Raw genomic sequence first — 25,444 nt, 5'->3', positions numbered from 1 at the left:
GGTCATAGATAGTTGCTCATTGAGATAATTGCTCATTAAGTCCTTCGAGAGAGGATGGCAGACTTCTCAACCAAGTTTCTCACTTTAGGGGGTTTACATGCTATCTTACTTGGATAGCAGACAATAGACATTGTGTGTGTCTCTCTAAACTCCATGAAAATCACTAACATATTTGAAAAATACTCTATCTTCCAATTTTGTCTCTAAAAGAAGTTACTTGTGCATATTCAGTGTTTTTTTTGCTTAAGTACTTAAGTATTTAAACCAATTTTTACTATTTTTGTACTAGTCTCGAATATTAATACAAAAAATTAATATTGCAAAAGCTTTTACAATTTTATCATCTATAATCACTTACTTTATCTGTAAAATAACTGATCTTCAGTATGATCTCAGATTGATAATAAAACACGTTAAGGCATCTACTGCATGTATCTGTATATTTATAGATTAGGTACCTGTAATAACTAATACATCCTTTTTGGAAACATTAATTTCATATAAAAAAACCGAAAAACCAATATAAGCCGTAAGAGGAAAAGTTAATACATTTATCAAGAACGACACGGTTTTAATAAAAATCATTGCGGCCATTAGTGCAACTACAAGGTATATCTGCGGCGGTTATACCTGTGTACGATACATTGAACCGAACGTCAAGGTCCAAGGACGACATTGTTAGCGAGATGCAAGTTGGTACAAAATAAATAAATACCTATAATAAATAATGTATCGTGGTTGGATTAGCATACATTCGATCCTAATGTTGATCCGCAAATTATATTAAATCCATTAGGGTTAAAAATATCGCAGTCGCCATTTTTTACACAAAAAGTTGTACCTATTTAGAATGATATCTACACAATCGTTCTGAGGGATTCAGTAATATATTTGTTTTTTAGTAGTCCAATCGTGCTATACTCCATTCGCTTAACTCGGGCATATTTTGACATATTCATTGTCGGAAACCTACAACACAACAATTCCTACTTCTCAGTATTAATAGCTTAAGTATATTACAATTACAGACTTCTTTCTGTAAAAAAAGAAGAATTATTCTAAATAGTGGAAGTGGAAGTGTATACCAAACCCATCAAATTTTGGGTAGTATATATTTAAAAAATATATTTTAGTTGTTATAATTTAACATAACTATTTATTATATGGTGCAGATAAATAAATATTGATTGTCGGTAATTCGCAAAGTTCTATTTTATTTACTATTTAGTTTGTTTACTATTAATATTGGCTATGAGTACGTGTGCTTGGTTGTGTAGTAATTTCCAGCCACTTTTAGTCTGTCAAAAAGTAACTAACTTCGCAAAAAAGTAATTACTAAATTCACTAGACAGTTCGGGCTGGGAATAGCGAACCGAGTATAGCATTTGACCTTGCATGTCGAGTTGCCCCAAATTTTATTTTTCTAGGGGGGTCAAGAGTAGTGTAAATTTAAAATGGCGACAGAATTCCGCTATTGGATTAGCTTCCATCTTCATTTTAAAGGAGAATCGTTTTTGCTCAATATCTCATTTCTCCCCCATTTTTAACTTTTAGAAAAAAAAAATTAAGTGTTGAAATTTTTGTATATACGATTTCTTACAATTTCTTTTTTACGTTTTTTTTTTTTCGTTCGGTTGATATTTTACGAGTTATACGGGAAAATAATTAAGGGGGGGGGGAACATAATTATTAAATTATCTGGTTTATGAGTAACTTTCCGACATACATGTACATAAGCAAAAATGAAGAAAAATATGTTTTATTTTTTTTATTTCTTTTATTTTTTTTTGTTAAAATCAATATTTGAGGTCGTAGGTTCGTTCCTGTTTATGACTTGTTGCTGGTGACGTCACCTTCTATGGTTCGTTAGGTTGAGGACCTTAAATGTTGATTATAGCACAAAATTGTATAAAATATAATTCTCTCCAATAATTATACTTTCCCCCCCTTAACTCGGAAAATATCAATTGCACGAAAAAAATGCACAGAATAAATTGTAGGCAATACTAATTGCAATAATTTAAGTCTTTACGATTTTGTCGAAAAGTTGAAAATGGCCGAGATATTGTATAAATCAATTCCTATAAAACCAATCCTCGCAATGTCTTACGCCCGCGCCTTTACCGTATGATCTCAAATATTGATTTCAGCAAAAAAAATGAGAGAGATCAAAATTGTATAAAATATAAATCCCTCCATTTTTGTTCAGTTACATTCATGTGGTAAAGCTAATAATAAACAAGATAATTCAATAATTATCCCTTCCTCTATCTTGCACTATTTTCCGCCATATCTCGAAAAATATCGACCGCACGAAAAAAATTGCACAGAAGAAATTGTAGGAAATTACAATTACAATAATTTGAGTATCGAACGAAGAAGTATCAGACGACCACGCAAAAGATGGAGTTGCAACCTTCCATAGAGGTATTAATCCGCCAATGAACAAGCAGAATTGCTTATAAAGAGGAATAAGAAGAAGAAGAACAATTTAAGTCTGTACCATTTTGTCGAGAAGTGTAAATCAACCAAGATATTAAACAAAATCAATTCCTATATAATCAATCCCCGCAAGGCATTACGCTCGCGCCTTTACCGCATATGTACGACCCCAAATACTGGTTTTAGTAATAAAAATGAGAGAGATCAAAATGGTATAAAATAAAATTGCCTTTATTTATGTTTATGTAAATTCATGTCGTAAAGTTAATAATAAATGCGATAATTCGATAATTATGCTTCCCCTTCCGCTGTTTTCCTATTAACTCAGAAAATATCGACCGCATGACAAAAATTGTAAAAAAATTGTAGGAATTTACAACAATTTCAGACTTTACTCAATATTAAGAAATTGTGTCATTAGAAAGAGTGTGGATGAATTAATTTACATCTACTATAAAATAATTGCATTTAGTTTTAATTGTTATAGGTAGAGGGTACTTTCGAATAGAAAAAATTAAAATTTGTTTTTCTTCAAAATGTTTAATGGAAACACCTATTTATTGTAAATTATAATGGAACTGGATTAAATTTGTAACAAAATGGCGCAAACCCATGTTAATAGATTTTGTCGAACTCGAGATATGAATCAAAACGCATAAACATAAGTAAGTATAGTATTGACTCACCCTGTATTATAAATTAAATTAAAAAAATAAGTCAGTACGTACGTTCAAGTTTTTTTATAGCAGAAGAATCTTAATGTTGATACATATTTTGACCATTGTTATTTCATATTATGATAAAAATAATTTTTTCGAAACTAAGTAGGCTACGACAATGAATTAGACGGGGAGTTCATATTGTTTATTTATTGACAGCAGTCAAAACATTGTTAAGAAGTGTTATATTATAATTCGAATTGAAGATTGCACTTTTTTCAATAGATATTAATATTGGTAATATTAGTAATTAATTATCAGTACTAATAATTCGTGATGAGTATATCAAATGCAGAATTGTATGATATGATTGGAGTTTATTTCGAATGTCACCAAAATGCCGCTATTGCCTCACGTATATATTCTGTAAGATATCCTGACAGGAGACATTATGGCAAAGAAGTGTTTGAAAGAAAGGCAAGAAGATTAAGAGAAACTGGTAGTTTTCATCGTCCTTGTTTTAAACGACGTAGTAGAGGTATGACTGAAGATAATTCAATCAATGTTCTTACTTTAATTCAACAGAATTTTCATATAAGTAGTCGGCAAATCTCTATAGAATTAAACATACCCAAAACTACTGTTCTAAGGATTTTAAAACATCACAGGTTGGTTTTTCATATTATAAAGTGAACGTTTAGGTCAGAAACTTGGAATTCCCTTTAAACTTTAGATTCAACTGGTATTTTAATATTCCGATAAAAACGGCAACACGGCGCTTTTATCCTTTTATCCGTTTCTTAAAAAAAATTATGCACAATTTATCTTGTGAAACAATTTTGGGGTTTTTTCAAGATTTTTTGAGTCTTAGTAAATATAGTGGTTTTTTTTTCACCAATATTTTGTTGTTCTGTTTTTTAGACTGCATCCTTATCACGTAGTTCTCCACCAAACTTTACATGAGAGAGATTTTGATGCAAATCTGGATTACTGCAATTGGATGTAAGGTCTGTTAGAAGAACAACATATATACATGAGGTGCAGGTTCAAGGCAGATGGAGTCTTAATTTTTGGTGTGGGATAGTTGATGGAAAGATCGTAGGTCCATATTTCTTTGATAGAACTTTAAATGGCGAAACATATTTGAATTTTCTGGAAAATCAGTTGCCTGTTTTATTGGAAGATATTTCCTTACAAACAAGAAGAGATGTAATATTACAACATGGCGGGTGTCCCTCGCACTTTTCCAGATGAGTTTGAGATTATTTGTATGCAAGTTATCCAAATAAATGGATTGGAAGGGGAAGTATATTTTCATGGCCAGCTAGATCTCCAGACCTAACATGTCAGAACTTTTATCTTTGGGGAAGATTGAAGGACTTAGTGTACCAAATTCGACCAACCACGCGAGACGACATGAAACAGCGCATTATAAACGCAATAAATAGTATATCAACAGCTGAGATTGAAGCAGCTGTTATGTCTACGCGTGAAAGATTACATCTTTGTGTGGATAACGATGGAAAACAATTTGAACATTTAATTGGATATTAAGTTTTAATGATCGAGATATTTGTATGATCTTTCACATATTTAATTTTAAATTATAATAAAGGGTGAGTCAATACTATACTTAACTTATGTTTATGCGTTTTTATTTATATCTCGAGCTCGACAAAAGCTATCAACATGCGGTTTGCGCCATTTTGTTACGAATTTAATCCAGTTCCATTATAATTTACAATAAATAGGTATTTCCGTTAAACATTTTGAAGAAAAACAAATTTTAATTTTTTCTATTCGAAAGTACCCTCTACCCATGACAATTAAAACTAAATGCAACTGTTTTATAGTAGATGTAAATTAAATCATCCACACTCTTTCTAGTGACCCTAATTTCGTTAAAATCGGTTGATTCAAACCAAAGTTATAGGTATTTATCCACAAATACTTTCCCACTATCCCCCACCCTTTATTTGAAAAAATAAAAAAAAAGTACTTGAACAATTTTGTGCGGAATTTAGACCTCTTTCTAGTTTACTTATTTTACACTTGGTATAATTGGGCATATTTCCCAAAAAACTGGTTTTTAAAGTTTTCTTCACAGGTTACGCCCCCTAGCGGTTGACCCAGAAACTTGAAAGGTATTTCCAGAAATTTCTCTTGGCCACTTTAACTAAAGAATTTTTTCTCCTAAAGTTATAACATGAATAGTTTCTGATATCTAGCCGAGAGATCGGCTTATTGGACCACCCGGTACATCTACAGAAAAATTGTTCAAAATTAAATTTCCTTTAATAAATTGAAATGTCACCTTTTAAAGTCAAAACAAATTTTTTTCACAAAAATATATTAAACATACCAAGCAAAAAAAACATAAACACTGCGATTTTTCTTTTTTGTCCCATAACTTTTTTCCACGGGGGTATAGGCTTAAATAAAAAAACTTCTGCCTCTCTGCAAAATGACTGATTAGAGATACGATTTTTTGGATATTTTCTCTATTTTTTCGCAAACATTATTTTAAGGCTTTTTTATTAGGTTTTAGGTATAGGTATGCTGTGGGTACATTTAACAGAAATAAAAATTAATTATCTTTAAAATGGTCTAAATTTCTTCTAAATTTCTCATTATAACTATTTTTCTAGTACATTTAAGTATATGCATTACTTAATAAAAAAGAAAGCTTAATTTCTGTACTTGAAAATAGTCCATTGAAAATATTCTAGGACTACCGGTAACTTAATATGATCCCATTTTGATACTTGCAACGATTTGTATATACCTAAATGAACAAGAAAATGTAAAGGCTTTTTAAAACCTAACCAGGCTAAAATAAACAAAGATTGGTTTGACGAAGAATGTAGATCCATTAACCAACAGAAAAATGAAGTAAGATAAGAGACTTCATATAAGAGACTTCAGCAGCGCAGAACGAGATTAGACCTGGAAAACTATAAAAATCTTAGACGAGAAGAAAAAAGGACGTTTAGGAGAAAAAAGAAAGAGCTATACGAAAACGCTCTAAACGAGATTATTAACCACCACAATAGGAAGGACTCGCGAAAATTCTACCAGAAGATAAACAGCTGCATAAAAGAATTCAAACCAAGAATAACAGCATGTAAAGACAGAGATGGTTCCATAATTAGTGACAAATTACAGATACTAAACAAGTGGACAAATCATTTTGAAGAACGGCTTAGCGACAGTCGTGAAGAAGACCAAATAGAAATTACTTGCCTGAAATGGATGAAAACGCTCAAGAGCCGCCCCCCACCGAAGAAGAAATTGAAAATCCATTTCAAAACTGAAAAATAACAAAGCCTCCGGTTTTAACAATCTCTTTACCCTCTTCTCAAAAAGTAAATTGTGATGGTGTGTGATAATTATAGAGGCATCACCCTACTTAACGTGGCATAAAAAGTATTGTACAGAAGATTGATCCCCTATGCTGAACAAATAGTTAGGAACTACCACTGCGGTTTCCGACCCAATAAATCAACAACGGATCAAATCTTAAGAAAACGCTTGAGTTCGGAGTCGACACCCACCACATATTCGTGGATTTCGAAGCCGCATACGACTCAGTCAACAGACAAAAACTCCTACAGACTATGGTGGAATTTCAAATGCCGCTTCATCTTGTTCACTAACGGAACTTACACTCACAGGCATAGAGAGTGTAGTCAGAATCCAAAACGACTTTTCAAGACCCTTCCATTGTAAAAATGGACTGAGACAGGGAGATGAACCGTCGTGTCTCTTATTTAACCTTGCACTAGAAAAAGTAATTCAAGAGTGCCATATTAATACGAATGGCACCATCTTTAATAAATCTGTACAAGTGGTCGGATATGCAGATGACGTAGACATTATTGCTAGGTCCACAGAATCTCCGATCGAAGCATTTCGATCACTAAGGGCGTCTGCACTGAGAATGGGATTAAAAATAAACGCACAGAAAACCAAGTATATGTGTTGTACTAGATGAGGCAACCTGATACCTAGACTATTAATTGATGATCTGGAACTGGAAGGTGTGGACACCTTCGTCTACCTGGGATCATTGCTGACCAAAGACAACAATGTCATCGAAGAAATTAAAAGAAGAATAGTGCTTGCCAATAAGTGCTATTATGGCTTGAGGAAACAGATGGCCCCAAAACTACACAGAAAAATTAAAGTTACCATATGTAAAACACGGTAATTAGGCGAGATGTAGATGCAACGATCAGAAAAATTTTCGGCCAAAGAGGACCAGTTGGAAGACGAGCCAGAAGAAGACCAAAACTTAGGTATCAAGATAACATAGAGGATGATCTAAAATCAATCGAGTTAAAGCACGAAGAAGAGTTGCCAGAGACAGAGGCGAATGGAATATTGTTCTGAAGAAGGCATTGGCTCATAACGAGCTGTAATGCCACTGATGATGATAATGATGAAATGTACAAGAAAAGAATATTCCAGTCGTCAGATTCGAAAATGCCACTGAATTTTTAAAACTCCTACAAACAAGCTGAATTTTGCTAAGAATGTAAATTTTGAGACCCCAAAAAAGATGCAAAAAAGTGTGCCATTCCTACCTTGTGGCTTCCCCTTAAAACCCCCTTCGTAAGTGGGGCAAACGAAAAACATCGATTTACCAAGAATCTGTACTCTGTAGAAAAAAATATTTTCGACAAGAAATGTAGCTGAATTAATTTTGAACAAAAATTTTTATTAGCACTTTTTGTGTAGAATGAATCGTTCTCTCAAAAACAACGCTTGAAGCAAAAAGCGATTTTGAATGTCAGTTCAGTTCAGTGCGTGAAATCAATTTTTTAAATAAAATTTGTATCAAATTGACGGTAAAAATTCGATAGCTTTTAATCACGGTGTCCTATCGACAAAAATTAATATGGCTTTTAAACGAGAATAGTGCAGCTTTCGTACGTAAGTTTTACATTTTGCGGCAAATAGCAAAAATCGTTAAAAGTAGAAAATTTTGAAGAACCGTAACTTGTTTAAAATTACCCCTAGAGCCTTCTGTTGTAGATCATTTTTAAGGTAATTATTTTTTCTTTCTTGCTAATATACCATTAAATCTACCGAAAAAATAAGGAAAAATTATCCAAAAATTGTGTGAGTGACAAACTTTGAAAAATCGTATGTGGGACACTGTGAATCATAAAGACTTGATATGTATGAAAAGTGCATAGAATTCATCCTAATGCACCCTAGGGGATGCATAGGGACTAATTCACCTCTTTCTCAAAAACATCATCATCATCATCACGTAGCGCTACAACCCTGGGTGGGTCTTGGCTGACTGTACAACTTTTTTCCAATTTGTTCGGTCTTCCAACAACCTAGGGTCAAATGGAATGTTCATTGTCCGGTGATCTGCTTTCTCAAAAACGCACACTTTAACTGGTAGCACTCCACGTTGTTTTAAATTTGGAGGTTTATTAACCATATGGAACAATAAAACACCTGTAGGACCTACACACCTTTAAAAAGAACTACAACCACGTGTAGTTCCTTTTTAAAGTACCTATATAATCCATAGCCTATATAAAAATGCACGTTACGATTATTGTTTGATTTATTTTTGTAGCACATTTTCTAATTCTGAGATATAGCATATAAAAAGTGTTTGCCTGATGTTAAAGAACACTGTATTTGTATAGAACAATTTTATAAATATTATCTTATCTATAAATGTGTATGAATTTGTCAATATAACCTTCATCAAGATCGCAAATATATAGTTAGACTTTATTTAATCATGTTGGTCAAGTACTGAAAATAACATTGTTCGGTACACATACACGTACATATCAAAATTGTTTAACAGGAAGATGCAAATTGTTAAAACGAGTAATTGCGATGAAATTTCTTAATTATAAATATTGGAGGTATGCTGTATAAATGATATTTAATTATAATGCAGTGGAATAAACAGTGTATTTTAGAGGAGGAAAAACAGCTACCTCATTTTTGGTATGACCATATAAAAAGTGTGGAAAGAAAAATAATGTTGCGTAATTGACTGAATATAAATACCCACCATCATCCAGCCTCAAAACTCCACTGTTGAACATAGGCTTCTTTCTTGTGTTTCCAACCTTTTCTGCCGTGCGCCACTCTTATCCAGTTTTTATTTTGTCTTCTTAAATCGTCAGCCCATCGTGTAGGTGGTTGACTGACGGTTCTCTTGTCCTCTCTTGGTCTCCGATCCAATAACCTCTTTGTAAATCGCACATCCGTCATTCTAGATACGTGTTCTGCCCGTCACCATTTTAGCCTGGCTATCCTTTCCACAACTGGAAGCAAGTGGCGCAAAATAGAAAACACTGGATTGATTTGGGGGAGGCCTATGTCCAAAGTTGGATTAGTTAAGGCTAAAGAAGAAGAAGATCCTTTCGGTGATGGCAGTCACCTTGGTTCTTCTCCTGATCTTTTGGTTTTTTATTTTGCCTCACAGATTTATTCCTAACATGGATCGCTCGATTCTTCTCTGTGTGACTCTCAGTTTGGTAACCAAGGATTTTATTAAAGTAAGTGTTTCTGCTCCGTATGTCAACACAGGGAGGACGCATTGATCAAATTACTTTTCTCTTAAGGCATGTGGGCAGCTCACTTTTAAAAGTTTTTCTCAGTTTTCCATATACTGCCCACCCAAGAACGATTCTTCTCTTCAGTTTATGGGTTTTATTATCCCTGCTAAACATAATTTTATGTCCTAGGTATTTATATTTATTTACGAGCTCTACTTCTTGCCCACCAATACTGATGTTCTGGTTGGGTACCAAATTTGTCATTTTTTTTTGAGATGTTTATATTTAAACCTAAATTTTCTGTAGCCACAACGAGTTCCTGTACTATCTCTCTTGTCATTAGTTGTTTAGAAATTCTCTATCTATTTTTATTTGCTTTGTCAGCTCCTGCTCTATTTTTATGTGATTACTATTAGTATGCAATTTGACAGTAATTGTTTCCTGTGGGTATATTATATTGTATAATAATTTTCTATACATATAGTCTAGTCTGCATTCTTTAAGCATCTGTAGTATTTTGCTTAGCTCAACTGTGTCAAAGGCTTTATGAAAATTGGTAAATATTAGTACTAGAGTTTTTATGCTTTGCATAAAAATACCTATGCAAAGGAGGAGAAAATACTGCAGATGACCTCGACTTTTAGCAGAAGACGGGAAAATTAAGAAATGCGATCAACGTATATATTTGGGGGTAAAACTAACAAAGACAGGAAGAACTGGTGAAGCCATAAAAGACAGAATAACCAAAGGGAAACGAATTATAGGTGCATTGAATTCAGTACTATGGCAGAAAAATATAAGACCGGAAACGAAAAAAACAGTATATAATACCATATTGAAACCAGTGATCGTCTATGGCTCAGAAGTATGGCAGTTATAACAAAAACTTAAAGGGGTTACCTTTCACTAAAAATTGTACAATGGGAATTCACTCTATAAAATATTGAGGTTACCATAACTCCTAAATAAAATCAAACAAATATGACATTTATTTAGATATGCTAAAAAAATTAAAATTTTTATTCTTATAGTTGTAAGTATTAAAATATTCACTTTGTTTACATATAATAATTAATTATTCTAATAAATTTACAGTTTTCTCCTGAAGAAGTCACAAAATCGTGACGAAATATTGAGACTGAACAAATAGAGTTTTATTTCCTGACCAATTGCTGATACTATAAATCAATATATATATATATATATATATATATATATATATATATATATATATATATATATACAGGGTGAGTCACGCTCAACGGGACGGAGCCTACCGGGGAAATGGCTAAAGATATTAAAAATTCCTTTTGTAGGAATACGTAGGTCAGTACCGGCTACAAATTAAAATTTGTGAGATATATACAGGGTGTCCCAATTTGGCGTAATGATATAAACTTATACTTTTTTTTTTCGATTAATTTGGGTTTTTTTGAAAATGCACTATTCTTGAAATTAATTAATTACACTTTATTACATAAAGTTAAACAAAACACACTAGAAAAAAATTAATTTACATTAAATGTTCAAAATGGTGTCCATTTTCTTCAATACATAACCTCACTCTGTGTTCAAAATTTTTTTTACTCTTCTTAGCATTTCTGGAGTAACTGTTGCAAACGCATTACGAATACGCGTTTTCATGTCTTCAGCGGTTGTAGGTGGAGTTTGATAAACCAAACTTTTAATATATCCCAAAAAAAAAGTCCATTGATGTTAACCCAGGTGATCTAGGGGGCCAATTGACAGCACCACCCCTACCTATCCACTTTCCGGGAAATTTTCTGTCTAAATATTCTCTAACGTTACGCGTGTAATGTGCTGGAGCACCGTCTAGCTGCAGAAACATTGTTCTTCTAAAATTTAAAGGGATATTTTGCAAAAGTATCCAAAAGTCTCTTCGTAGAAATCTTAAAAACTTTTGTCCATTTAAATGGCCATTAAAAGAATACGGTCCTATCACATGTTCTCCTATTATTCCACCATATACATTAAGGGACCATCGGTTTTGTCGATCAGTACATCTATATTTATGTTGATTTTCCGTATTATAATAGTGAAAGTTATGTCGGTTTACGAGTCCATTATTATGGAAAGTAGATTCATCAGTGAACAAAATTTTATCAAAAAAATGTTGATCTGCTCCCGTTTTGTCTAGAAACCATAAACAAAATTCTAACCTACCTTCAAAATCAGTTCCATACAAATGCTGATGCATTTGAATATGGTATGGGTGATATTGATATTTTTTAAGAATTCTGCATATACTAGTTTGGCTTACTTCAATCTCCCTGGCCATCGTCCTCGTACTTGTATTTGGATTTTCAACAACTGATTGAATAACTTCTAATTCGGTATTTTCATCTTCAGTTACCGGATTTATTAATTTTCGTTTAGTATAAACAACACTGCCAGTTTCACGAAACCTTGTTAAGACTCTGTCAAATACTTCTTTACGAGGATGACGTTTTAAGGGAAATCTCTCAGCATAGACTCTTGATGCTAACAAACTGTTTTGATCACATTCACCCAGTATTAAAATCATATTTACTCGGTCTTCAATTGAATAATCTGCCATTTCTATTTAATTGAAAGCCATACAGTTAATAGTTTGACAATTAGTTTGACAGCTAGGTACCTTTTGTTTTTTCATGGCATTCTTTATAATAACGAGCTATGTAATTAATGACATTTAATGTTCCAGGTAACATAATGCAAATAGATTTGAAGATACTAGATATTAATATAAAATTTTATAATAGTTTGATTATAATAATTGTTACAACATTCAAATACAGGGTTTTGTTTAAGTTAGAGTAGAACTTTATGTAATAAAGTGATAAAAATTAATTAATTTCAAGAATACATAGTGCATTTTCAAAAAAAAAAACGCAAATAAATCGAAAATTCTCAAAGATAAGTATAGGATTGTTTAATAAAGTAATATTATTTTTTTAATTAGAATTCAAAATTAAAGTAAAATACAGGGTGTCCCATTTAAGTTAAGAAAGTAATTATACAAAATATGGTACAGCATTGACACTTCAGATTGCGAACACTCTGTAGATTAGTTTCAAATGGTAATTATTCTGATGTAAAGCATGGACACTTGACAATTAACTGACAAAAAGGCGTTAATTAAAATTCATGCGATATTGTGTAATTAATTAATTTCGCGAATAGTACATTTTCAGAAAAACCCAAATAAATCGAAACCGGTCAAAAATAGGTATAGGGAATGTTGAATAAAGTAACATTATTTTGTTTAGTAGAATTTAAAATTAAAGTGAAATATATGTTGTTCCATTTAAAAAAGTATAAGTTTATATCATTACGCAAAATTGGGACACCCTGTATATATCTCACAAATTTTAATTTGTAGCCGGTACTAACCTACGTATTCCTGCAAAAGAAATTTTTAATATCTTTAGCCGTTTCCCCGGTAGGCTCCGTCCCGTTGAGCGTGACTCACCCTGTATATATATAAACGCAACTATGATATTACAACTAGACAAAAAGACAAATCCCGTCCCCATTAAAAGAGGAATTAGACAAGGCGACTTAATATCTCCAAAGCTTTTTAATCTAGCTCTAAAAGACGTCTTCAAAATTACAGATTGGTTAACACATGGCATCAACGTTAATGACTCCTCAGGTAAACCATCTCAGATTCGCTGACAACATCATGGTTATATCAAGCACATTCGAGGAATTACAAATTATGATGAAGAAACTCACAGAGAGCTCACAATACGTCGGCCTTACAATAAATATGACAAAAACAAAAACAATGACCAATACAAACGATCCCAGAAGTATAACTATAAATGGCAGTGATATATAAAAAATTTAGGAATCTATCTGCCTAGACCAAATTCTAAAACTTGACAAAGAAAACCAAAGTGCAAAAATCACTAGAAGAGCAAGATTGGCATGGGCATAATTTGGAAAAGTCAGTTGGATACTGAAGAACCGCAAAATATCTCAATACTTGAGGAGCAAAGTGTTCAACTAATGCGTTTTTCCTATCATGACATATGGATGTCAAACCTGTACCCTAACCAAGGAAAATATTATTAAACTAACCACAATTAGGTATACGACTGTGAGTTTAAAAGAGGAACGACTAGGTAAAATCAAATACAAATGTTGAGGATATCACAACAAAAATTGCCAAATACAAATGAAGCTTCGCAGGTCACAGTGCTAAACAAAAAGACCAACGTTGGAACGCTACAATACAACATTGGGATCTTACAACGATAGACGACCAAGAGGAAGACCACAGATAAGATGGGTGGACGACATCGAAAGAATAGTCGTAACAAATTGAAAGTGTGTTGCTCAGGATAGAGATTGATGGGAGGAGTTTGGAGAGGCCTATGTCCAAAAATAAAGAAGGGTAAGAAGAATGCTTTGCAGATGGGCATTAGTTCCATAACTTTTTCGGAATCCTGCCTGTTCTCTTGGTTGATAAATCTCTAATTTTCTTTCAATTCTTTTAAGTATTATTCGCGTAAACAACAGTTAGAATATTGGCGTTGTGAAGGCAGATATTGAAAAGAAGTTTAATGTTTTTAAGTAATATATCTTCTCCAATTGTTAATGCTTTTGACACTATTCCATCTTTGCCTGGGGTTTGATTATTTTTTATTTTCTTCAAGGCCTCCCTGATTTCTGATTTTGTTGTATCGGGCATTAAATCTGATCCTTGGTTTTACCCCAGTTTTTACTGTTATTGGAGGTTGCGTATTGTTATCTTTTTCTCTTGATCTATGTACCTCAGTGTAGAACTCTTCGACTATTGTTAATATTTCATCTCTGTTCGTCGTTTCTTCAGCTCTCTTAACAAGCTAAAATTGTTAGTTTCTATTTTTCCCTTTTGTACGCTCCTTCCCAAAATTTTCACGTCCTTATTTTCCTCTATTCCTTGTTTAGTTTTTCCTACTTTTTAGTTTCTTATGTCTTTTCTTATTGCCTTTGTGATCGTGTTATTTATTTTATTTAGCCCTCTTTGCTTATACTGTTATCTTCTTTCATTTGTCGCCTTTGGTCTATAAGGGTTTTTGTAAGTTGACTTAGTTTTTCATTATTTTTGTTTGTTGGACAATATTTAGTTTGAGCCTGTTGCATTGTATTGACTATTTTCTGTTCAATATATTGATCTCTGTTGTTATTGCTTCTTTCAATGAATTATCAATATATTTTTCGAACTCCTGAATATTTTGAGCCTTTCTTGCCTTTGTACCTATGATCATATGATTACTGCTTGTACTAAACAATTTTTACACATTTACTTCTTTAAATAATTCTAAAATAGTCTGTGGTTTTCCTTAAAAAAAACTGTTCATTTGATAGATTGTTTTCCAAAAGGAAAGTTAACAGTTGTTTGCCTCAATCATTTCTGTCTTCGCTTCCAAAGTTTCCCAATATTTCAGAGGGGTCTTCCTTAGTGCATATTTTGGCGTTGAACCGTCACCAATTATTAAGAAGTGGTCAGGATTTTCCTTGATTACGTAGGATATTTAATCACAGAATATTTGGACTTCTTCGCCTGGATGTCCTGTAGTAGAAGAGTACACTTGAACTATCTTTAGGATATATCTTGCGATTATTTTGATGTTTAAGCAGACTACCTCTGTTGAGATTTGGTTTATTGATACAATTCCTTGGCAATTCTTTTGTGAATAAAGAAACCGACACCCCCGACTGTCGATTCTTCTTCTACTTTGTAGTAACATATATGGCCTAACGGAAATAAATATGATTATTAGGAGCACGTATTTTTAACACAAAAAGAATATACCAAGGAACATGGAGTTCAAATAGATCATGTACTCGCAAAAAAAGAACATGGAAAAATGTATAAATAACATAAGAACATACACAGAACCAAGGGCAGATACAGATCACTTTGTAGTTGGAATACAAATGAAGTATCTTATATCAGTTTTTAAAAACCAACGGAAAAAAGTATAAAATAACTAAATCTATTAGACTACTGTCAGAAGAAGAATAAAGGAAACATGACAGAATAGTCACTAAAGAACTAGAAAGTATTTCAAAAAATTAAAATATTGAACAAACATGAATGCAAATATAAGTATGTATGACCAAAGCAGTGAAACAAGTAATAAATATATAAAAGATGAATACAAAGATTCGTTGGATGAGGAGTGTTAAATAGAACTAAATATAGGAAATAAATTAAGATTCAAAATGATGCAAAAAACACCAAATATAGAGAAAAATGCAACGAACAAAGAAAACGAGCCAAAAGAATCACAAGATTAAAGAGTGAAGGTAAATTGAAATGCATAAAAGAAATCTTTAACAATAGAGACATTAGAAGCATATCAAGGGGTAATAAATAAGAAAAAGTGTTAATAAAGAAAACCTTTACACTACAAAATCAAAAATGGAGATAATTCAGTAAGTGACGAGAAAATACTATACAGATGCAAAGAATACTCCGAAACTCCGCCAAAGCCGGTCCCAAGCCCGGTTGAGAAAGGAGGAGGGTGAAACGGCTGACTTTAGATCTTGGGGTTCTCACTGATGCCGATATGTGGGTATCACAAATACCAAGAAACGTCTCAAAGTATAGAACAACTAACACATAGTCAGCAAATCCTATCTCAGAATGAGAAGGGTGAGGGCGAGTCTCCAGCGCTCAAAAACTAGGGCCACTCGGCTAAGGGTAGAAGGCCCCTACAGAAATCTTCCCGGTCCACCAGGATTGGAGGTTGTGGCGATGGGCCTGCTCCCCATGACACGGAAAAAAAACTGTATTGCAAAAAATTCTAGAAAGAAAACGCCGGACGGTCTTAACGGAAAACGACCCAGCTTACGAAAAAGGTTAATGAGTTTTGGAACATGGAATGTGCAAGGTATTCGGACTAAGCTTGATGAGGTGTTGAAAGAAATTAAGAGATTTCAATTAGATGTAACAGTCCTTACAGAAACAAAAAAGAAGGGGAAAGGGACAGACGAGTTTAAAGATTTTGTTCATTTCTATAGTGGAGTAGGAGAAGACAGAAGAACAGCAGCAGGTGTAAGTATATTGACAACGAAAAAGCTGTCACGAAATATTAAGAACTGGGAACAAATAAACGAAAGGCTAATAAAAGTTGAGATGAAGCTAAAAGGACGTGACATAGTGGTAGTGGGCGCATATGCACCTTCTGAAGATGAAAAGGACGAGGTAAAGGATAAATTTTACGACGAATTGACGGACCTGGTAGAGAGTATTGGAACTAGGAAGGAAGTAATTCTACTAGGTGACTTAAATGCTAGAACCGGAAGAAAAGTAAATAGCAAAGTGGTCGGTCCATTTGGAGAAGAAAAAATAAATAAAAACGGTGAGAGATTAATAAGTTTCTGCGATCATATGAATTTAAAGATAATGAATGGATATTATCAGCACAAGGATATTCATAAATTCACGTGGATTCAGCCAACGAGGAATTTGAAACCAATAATCGATTACTGTATATGCAAAGAAAACTCCACAATAAAGGTTAATAACGTTAGAGTCCATCGCGGAGCAGAATGTGGATCTGATCACCACTTGCTTAAAGCGTCACTACTATTTACATTTAAAGGAAGCCAACGACAAAATGAAAACGAAAGTTCAATGATACTGCAAGACATTTCAACAAAGAGATATAATCTACAAGGTATTGAAAATGAGTCTACCCAGTTTCTGTATCGAATGAGGTTGAATCTGAAACTGCACTATGTTTGTTACTCCTCACCAATTAATACGTACAACGAAATTATGAAAGCTCTTGACGAAGCTGCAATGGAAGCTATTGGAGAAGTGGATAGCATAAAAAATAGAAATGAATGGTGGAATAAAGAAATAGAAGATCTTGTGGGGAAGAAGAAGAATATGTATAACAAATGGCTAGCAACAAAGGACCCTTACGATCGACAACAGTACAACAGCTTAAACAAAGAAGTAAAAAAGAGGTAAATAAAGCCAAAAATGAGATGTGGAATAAAGCCTGCGATAACGTAGAAAATTTTATGGGTACAGCAAGAAGTAAAGAAGCCTGGAAAACAATTAGAGGTAGTAGAACAGATAGAAAAGAATGCAGTAGGTTAACTCTACTAGCCCCAGAATTATGGGTCAAATATTATGAACAAATGCTGACAGAAGATCGAACAGAATTCCAAGATATTGGCTACCAAAAATATGATATTTCCTACCGCGAAGAAACTGAAATAACACCAGAAGAAATTAAAAAACACGCCAACGCTATGAAAAATGGAAAGGCTCCAGGACCGGGGGGAGTACCCATTGAACTGATTAAATATGGCCCTGACAAACTATTTCAGCTATTGGCCTATACTTTTAATTTATTCTTGAGAGGAGAAGAGCTACCCCCAGAATGGAAAGCTACATATATCAGCAATCTATACAAAAATAAAGGCGACAGAAAAGATTGTAAGAACTACCGAGGGCTTAGTGTAACTAACGCAATATGTAGAGTCTACGGGAAGATAATTAAAAGCCGAATTGAAGATTGTTGGGAAGACGCTGAAGATCAGAGTGGCTTTCGTACTGGTCGTTCTTGTATAGACAATGTATTCTGCCTAAAACAAACAATAGAAAAGCGTTTGGAACATAATATGGAGACACACATGGTATTTATTGATCTTCAAAAAGCGTATGACAGTGTTCCATTAGCCAAGGTATGGCAGGTGCTAGAAGACAAGAATATTCCACCGATTTACATTAATGCTGTAAGGGAGTTGTACGATGATATGACGAGTGTAATAAAGATTGGACAAAAAGTGACAAAAAAGATAAAAGTGACCAAAGGACTTCGCCAAGGCTGCTGCATTGCACCTACACTCTTTAAGATTTATTTGGAGGGGGTCTTGGATATTTGGAAAAGAAAATGTGAACCTATGGGTGTTAAAATTGGAGACCATACACTGTACAGCTTGCATTTTGCTGATGCCCAAGTAATACTTGCAGAAGATCAAGATGATATCCACTACATGTTACGAAAAATAGATGAAGAATATACTAAGTGGGGCTTATCAATTAATCCATCAAAAACAGAGTACGTAGTAGTGGGAGGTGAAGGAAAGCACTTAGAACTAGGAAGCAAACAAATTCAAAATACTGATAGCTATAAATATCTCGGTGTAAACATTACAAACAATGGTCGGAATACAAAAGAAATAGCTACTAGAATTGGTCAAGGAAATTCAGCAATACGTCAACTGAATAGTATACTTTGGAACAACCACATCACCCGAAACACAAAAATTAGGATATACAAAAGTATCATAGAAAGCATTGCTACATATGGTTCAGAGCTTTGGGTAATAAATAAAAATGGCGCTTCCAAAATAAAAGCAATGGAAATGAATTATTGGAGAAGATGTTGCCAACTCACTAGAAGAGATAGAGTAAGGAATACTGAAATCAGAGAGCGTATGGGCATAGACATTGACGTCCTGGAAACTATAGAATGCAAAAGGCTAAAATGGTATGGCCATGTAGAAAGGATGAATGATCAACGATGGCCAAAGAGAATGTTACAGTGGATCCCCACCAACCGCAGGAAAAAGAGAAGACCAAGAAGATCGTGGAGACAAGAAGTAAAAGGTGCAATGGAAGATAGGGGTCTACAAGTAGATGACTGGAACGATCGCAAGCGTTGGAAGCTAGGTTGCGAGAAACGGCGGCAGCTGTAATAAACTCGTTATATATAAGAATACACCGAAGAGCTTCTAAATGAAATACCCACAACAGAATATGAATAGGAAGAAGAACTGAAGAAAACTACCGATTAAGATCAAGAACGAATAGAGGAAAGACGGCGTAATGAAATAGAACTATTAGAAAAACTAAAGAAAAATAAGAGCCCAAGAAAGGATGAAATACCAGCCAAAATATTCAAAAATGAGGATCAGTACTAATTAGAAAGATTATAAGAAGTTACTAAAAGAAATATGGAAACAAGAACACATACCAAAAGAATGGACTGAAGCCACACTGTGCTGTCACAAAAAAAGAAGACAAAAAATTATGCCATAATTACAGGGGAATAGCGCTATTAAATGTCGCATATAAAATACTTTTGCGGTATATATATAAAAAAGATATCACAAAAAAATATAAAATGACATAAGAGAATATAAATGTGGATTCCGAAGAGGACGCAGCATAGTAGATCAATTTTTCCTGCTGCGTGAAATACAAGCGGAAAGCTATGAATATGGGAAATCTACAGTGGCCGTATTTATCGACTTTAAACAATCTTTTGACAGAAAAACGGAAAGAAATATACAAGAAATTTACAAATAAGTTAATACTTCAAGTGTGTAATAGCATACTTTATTAAACATAATTACAATGTATCCAAAGAGATTACAAGTTTTCAAAACGTTTTCGGTCCAGTCCGACCATCATCAGTGAAACCTGAAAGTATCTATTTTTATTAAATTGAATAACAAGGGTGATTAAATATACCCTTGTGCCTATATCTAAGCATCTCTGCGAAATAACACTGCAAACAGTGCATCTCGTGTTCCCTTCCCATTGGAGCCATTCTTTAGGTATTATACCTGTTCTATATATGGTAGACAAAAAATTGTTGAGAGCGATAAAAGTACGCAAGACTGCATACCTTGGACACATACCAAGAAATAATAAATATAGTCTTCTGCAGGTCATCATGCAGGGTAGAGTCGATGGCAAAAAGGGAATAGGTAGAAAGAGGAAGTCATGGCTGCGAAATATTCGAGACTGGACAAACATGACTGTAGATGAATTATTCTACGTTGCAAAAGACAGAGAAGCTTTTAAAAATGTGGTCGCCAACCTCCGTTAATGGGGACGGCATAGGAAGAAGAAGATATATGGTATTGAATAGATCCAAAAGAAGATCAATAGATTCAGTATTCTTAATTTTGAGTAATTCGATAGGAACTTCATCAAGCCCAGAAGATTTACCACCTTAAGCTTGTTTCATTGCATATTCAATTTCTTCTCGTATACTGTCAGGCCCAGTATCATCCTTAAATTCTTTTGGTGCTTCTGTTCTCTCTTTGTCATCAAAAAGTTGTGCTATATATTGTGTCCATCTTTGCATTTTTTGGTTTATATCTGTTACAAGTGCACCACTTTCACCTCTTAGTTGCCTAGTTTGAAGCGTTTTTCTCATTCCTGTTAATTCTCTAATTCTTTTAAGCATGTTAAAAAAGTCATATTTTTTCTCAATTTCTTCTAGTTCTTGGCACTGCTCATGTAACGTTCTTAGCTTCTTTTATTCTTAGCTCTTCTTAGCTTCTTTTATTCTCTTTTTAATTAATCGATCAGTTTCATTATATTTGGAGAAATAGGGGAGAAATAGAACGAAAAAGAAAGGGGGGCCGAAAACCAGGTCGAAGAAAGATGTTAAAAAAAATATAGAAGAACGTAAAATCATAAACTGGAAAATACAGCGAACAGGAAGAAATCGAAGAAAATAATAAACCAAGTGACTGCTAGGGAGAGTTGAAGTATATACATCATAATTATTATCCCTCTAAAAACCAAAAAATATTAATCACATTTTGTATAAATATATCGTATTGTATAATTTAAAATACTCTACAACGAGGAATTGTTCCAAATAAATCATCAGTTCTCTATTATCGATCTCCGTTACTATAGGATCATGCACAACTGCCATACTCAACAAAACAATACCCATTTCATGAATACATACTTGCAACACATTCTAAAATAGAATACAAATACACATCAAATTGTTCCGCCTATGAATTTTGGTTACCAAATAATTGGTACCGTCAACAATGTTAAAATAATGACAATTTAATTGAAAGAAGAATATTCCCAATTATGAAACTGGTACCACATGAATATATAAATATAAGTCGATTAAAATTTATTTTTAGTGGTGGGTGCGCTTAGTGTTGTTAAAGTACCACTCGCGCTTTCCGAAGCAAGGATAACAAATTAGAATAGTGTAACAGGTTCTGCACAATTTGAAGGATTAATTAAAATGGAGTTTAATAATCTTACATTTAGAGTTAAAGAGAAAGGCAGTAAGTACTTTTTTGGTTTTATGTGATAAGTTTGTTCTCCTTGTCAAATGGTTCGTAAGTTTTTAAGAATGAAGATATTTTCTTGATGCACAATTTGCAATAAAGTTTAGCTATTTAAAATTTCAAAAATATATAGTAATGTTTATGGAAAACTACGAAATGAAAATGTGTTAACCATGAAGATCTTTTCTTTTGTTACGAACTCAGTTGCCCCAAGCACTACGTTATGCATGTTAAGAGTACGATCTCAAATTTTGTTCAGAACCAACTGTTGATAGATGAATAAAAAACATACACTAATTGGTATTAATTAAATATAGACTATAACAAGTGTTACAAAGACCTTCACAGAAGTGTATTTTCAGTGTTACATAATTTTTTGCAAAATCTTAAGTTCAGCTTAACATGAAACATTAAATCTTACTTCCTAAAAATATTGTCAACCACATAATAATTGAGAAATGTTGAATGAAGAGTGGACGATTTAATCTTATATATATATATATATATATATATATATATATATATATATATATATATATATCCCTTTATTTTAAATAAGCGCAAATAGTTGTACATTATTTATTGCAAATAACTAATTATATCACCCAATCGGAATATTTCGACTAACAGACACGTGCATATCTAATAATAAATTTAAAAGAGACTTTTCATGTTTTTTTTTGTATATTAAGAAAACAAAAATAACAAGTGGTAGCGAATTCCAAATTATTTCGCGTAATGTATTTGAAACGTTATTATGGTTGAATGGTCTCATTTTCGTGATAGCTTTTTTCGGACTAAAGGCGGTATTTGTGTGAAATCGATGTCTATATCGACAGGTAATTATATACTTTATATATATATATATATATATATATATATATATATATATATATATATATATATATATATATATATATATATATCCCTTTATTTTAAATAAGCGCAAATAGTTGTACATTATTTATTGCAAATAACTAATTATATCACCCAATCGGAATATTTCGACTAACAGACACGTGCATATCTAATAATAAAATTAAAAGAGACTTTTCATGTTTTTTTTTGTATATTAAGAAAACAAAAATAACAAGTGGTAGCGAATTCCAAATTATTTCGCGTAATGTATTTGAAACGTTATTATGGTTGAATGGTCTCATTTTCGTGATAGCTTTTTTCGGACTAAAGGCGGTATTTGTGTGAAATCGATGTCTATATCGACAGGTAATTATATACTTTATATATATATATATATATATATATATATATATATATATATATATATATATATATATATATACACCTTAGGGTTTACTCCGTTTAAACTCTAGATCTATGTTATGAGGTAGATCAGTCTCTATTTTCTTTACTTTTCGCCGTAGTGTCCCATCTCTGTGGAGATCATTTGTTACTACTTGTAACCATGTAGATCATGGTCTTCCACGGCTTCTTTTGCCAGTTGGTATCTATTTAAACTATTCTAACATTGACACATACGGTCCTGATGTCCATATATCTCCTAGCCATTTTGCTTTTTGCTGTTTCATTTTACAAACTGTGTCTTCTTTAATTTATTTTAGCAGCTCATTTTTCGTTCTTGGTCTAAATTCATTTTCATTTATATTTATCGGTCCTAATATTTCCTTTATTATTTTACTTTTTCGTATTATATGGCCTTCCTCTTTTTTTTTTGCTGTTATTTGTCCTTTTCTCGATTTAAGTGTACCTTTGTTGATTTTCTATATATTCTATAAATTCCAGGGCACGATTAAACAGAGTTATTGATAACGAATCTCCTTGTCTAGAACCTTTAATTATAACCAATTTATCTGTAACTTGGGTTCTTACACTTACTATAGTTCTGCTCATTGTCATTTTTATTACTCGTCTTAATCTATTATTTTTTCTCATTTCTCTTATAACTACCAGTAATGTCGACTTTTATTGAATCGAGTGCTTGTTGGAAGTCTATAAAAAGCAGTTCAATTTCTATTTTATATCCATAAGCTTCCTCCATAATTTACTTAACCGTATGCGAGGCATTGCCCTGAACAAACTCGAATTGATACTGTTCTAATATATTCATCGTCGCTTCGACCAGCCTTTCGTTGTATTAAGTGGACGTTGTTATATGATTTAAGCTGCGTTTAATAGTGTCAGTCCCCTGTAATTATTACACAATATTTGTTGGTCCCTTTTTGGTCCCCATGATATGAATTATGATAATTTGTCCTTTGCAGCATTCTTACGGTCTTTTTTCTTCGTCCCATATGACTTATATTAAATAGTATAGTTTTTCTCCTAATTCATCTCCATTATAGGTTCCAAAATGGAGATCAATTTATAGAGAGATTTATAATTTTCTTAACTTCCTTTGTGTGTTTTTATAGCTGATTTCCTATTATCAGAACCTCTTCTTCCACGTTTTCATTTAGGTCTAGGTTTTCGTCATGTTCTGATATTTTGCTATTTCTATCCTTTATGCATTTTATCCCTTCTTTAAAGGTTTTGTTCTGTTTGCTCATTTTCTTATAGAATGCTTTAGTTTTCTTCCTCTTGCTTTCTTTTTCTATTTCATTTATCTTATCATCTAACCAAGTTCGTCAAATTTTTCTTATTTTTTTCTTACATCCTTTCCTTAATTTGTTGTATTCTATCTTTTATTCCTTTCTATTGGTTCTTATCGACTTTTTATTTCTAACCTCTTTTTGAAATATTGCGACATTCCTTATTACACCATTCTTGTTTTTGTGATTTATTTTTATCCCTATGTATCCAGTATTATATATCAGATGGCATGAGAATTGGCACATGATTTATGTCTTACGGTGAGTATTTTAGTTCCTGTTTCTAATATCGTTGTTTTTCGCCTCTGGGTAACTTAAGTATTTGAGTTACAGTGAAAAACAGTTAAATATGACTGGGCGTGTAAGCCTTCGATTTTATTTAAAATGGTACGGCCCTGGATAGACACGGATTCTCCGATGGACATTGAGAAAGGGAACTACCAAGAAAACGTTGTATTAAAGGAAATTCCTGACGAAAATTCAATAGCTGGATAGAGAACAGTGCCGATTGTCGGAAGCATGGACATTATGGCTTGTGGATGTTCACTGAGGTGAAAAATTTCCATTCTGCCTACACATGGCTAGCAAACTTGATAAATACGAAATGGTAGTAATAATGATGAATAAATTCAATGACTTTTTATCTGCTGAATGATATGCCATCAGGGAAAAGTTGATGTTGAAAATAATGAGCCAGTAGTCTACGGTAAAAAACTTTCTGAAACAATTCAAAGTACTCATCTAAATATATACATAAAAATTGATAAAGGTTCACATCAATACCTCTTAAGAGCGTAGGCGCAAAATTTCGGGCCAGAATGAAAGATTACATTATTACCGAGGGCCGAAAGTCCCTTAGAATAAACAAAAGTTTTTTGAAACGAGATATTTGAAATTAAAAATCACACTAAATTTTCTATTCTTTTTCACCCCTGTAACTTATTAAAATAAACATTATAGATATTTTCAGGGACTTTCGGCCCTCAGTAATAATGTACTATTTCATTCTGCGTTTAAATTTTCCAAAAATATTTATTAGTTTTCTCAGGATTCGAAAAAAAAAGAATGCATTTAACAAGCATTGGCTCGAAATTTTGCGCCTACGCTCTTAATGAACAAATGTTGGAATAGTATCAACTAACAATCCTTGAAACAT

At 32.9% G+C, this 25,444-nt stretch overlaps 1 protein-coding gene across 2 annotated transcripts in view; it reads left to right on the top strand.

Moving 5' to 3' along the window:
• Positions 1-25,444, top strand: part of LOC140432381 (ATP-binding cassette sub-family G member 1) — a 176,288-nt gene that overhangs the window by 15,616 nt on the left and 135,228 nt on the right. The window contains exon 1 of one of the 2 annotated variants that reach the window (XM_072520236.1): positions 21,559-21,718. The exons of the other annotated variant lie outside the window; for it this stretch is intronic. Within the exon in view, the coding sequence (XP_072376337.1) occupies positions 21,676-21,718 (43 nt within the window). The 5' untranslated portion in view covers positions 21,559-21,675. Of the gene's footprint in view, positions 1-21,558; positions 21,719-25,444 lie in introns of those variants that run through there. 2 annotated transcript variants of the gene reach the window in all.

Source organism: Diabrotica undecimpunctata, chromosome 1, assembly GCF_040954645.1.
Source record: "Diabrotica undecimpunctata isolate CICGRU chromosome 1, icDiaUnde3, whole genome shotgun sequence".
Classification (NCBI taxonomy): Eukaryota; Metazoa; Arthropoda; class Insecta; order Coleoptera; family Chrysomelidae; genus Diabrotica; species Diabrotica undecimpunctata.
The sequence above is the reverse complement of the archived record's forward strand: the minus strand, read 5'-3'. Positions and strand labels throughout refer to the sequence as shown.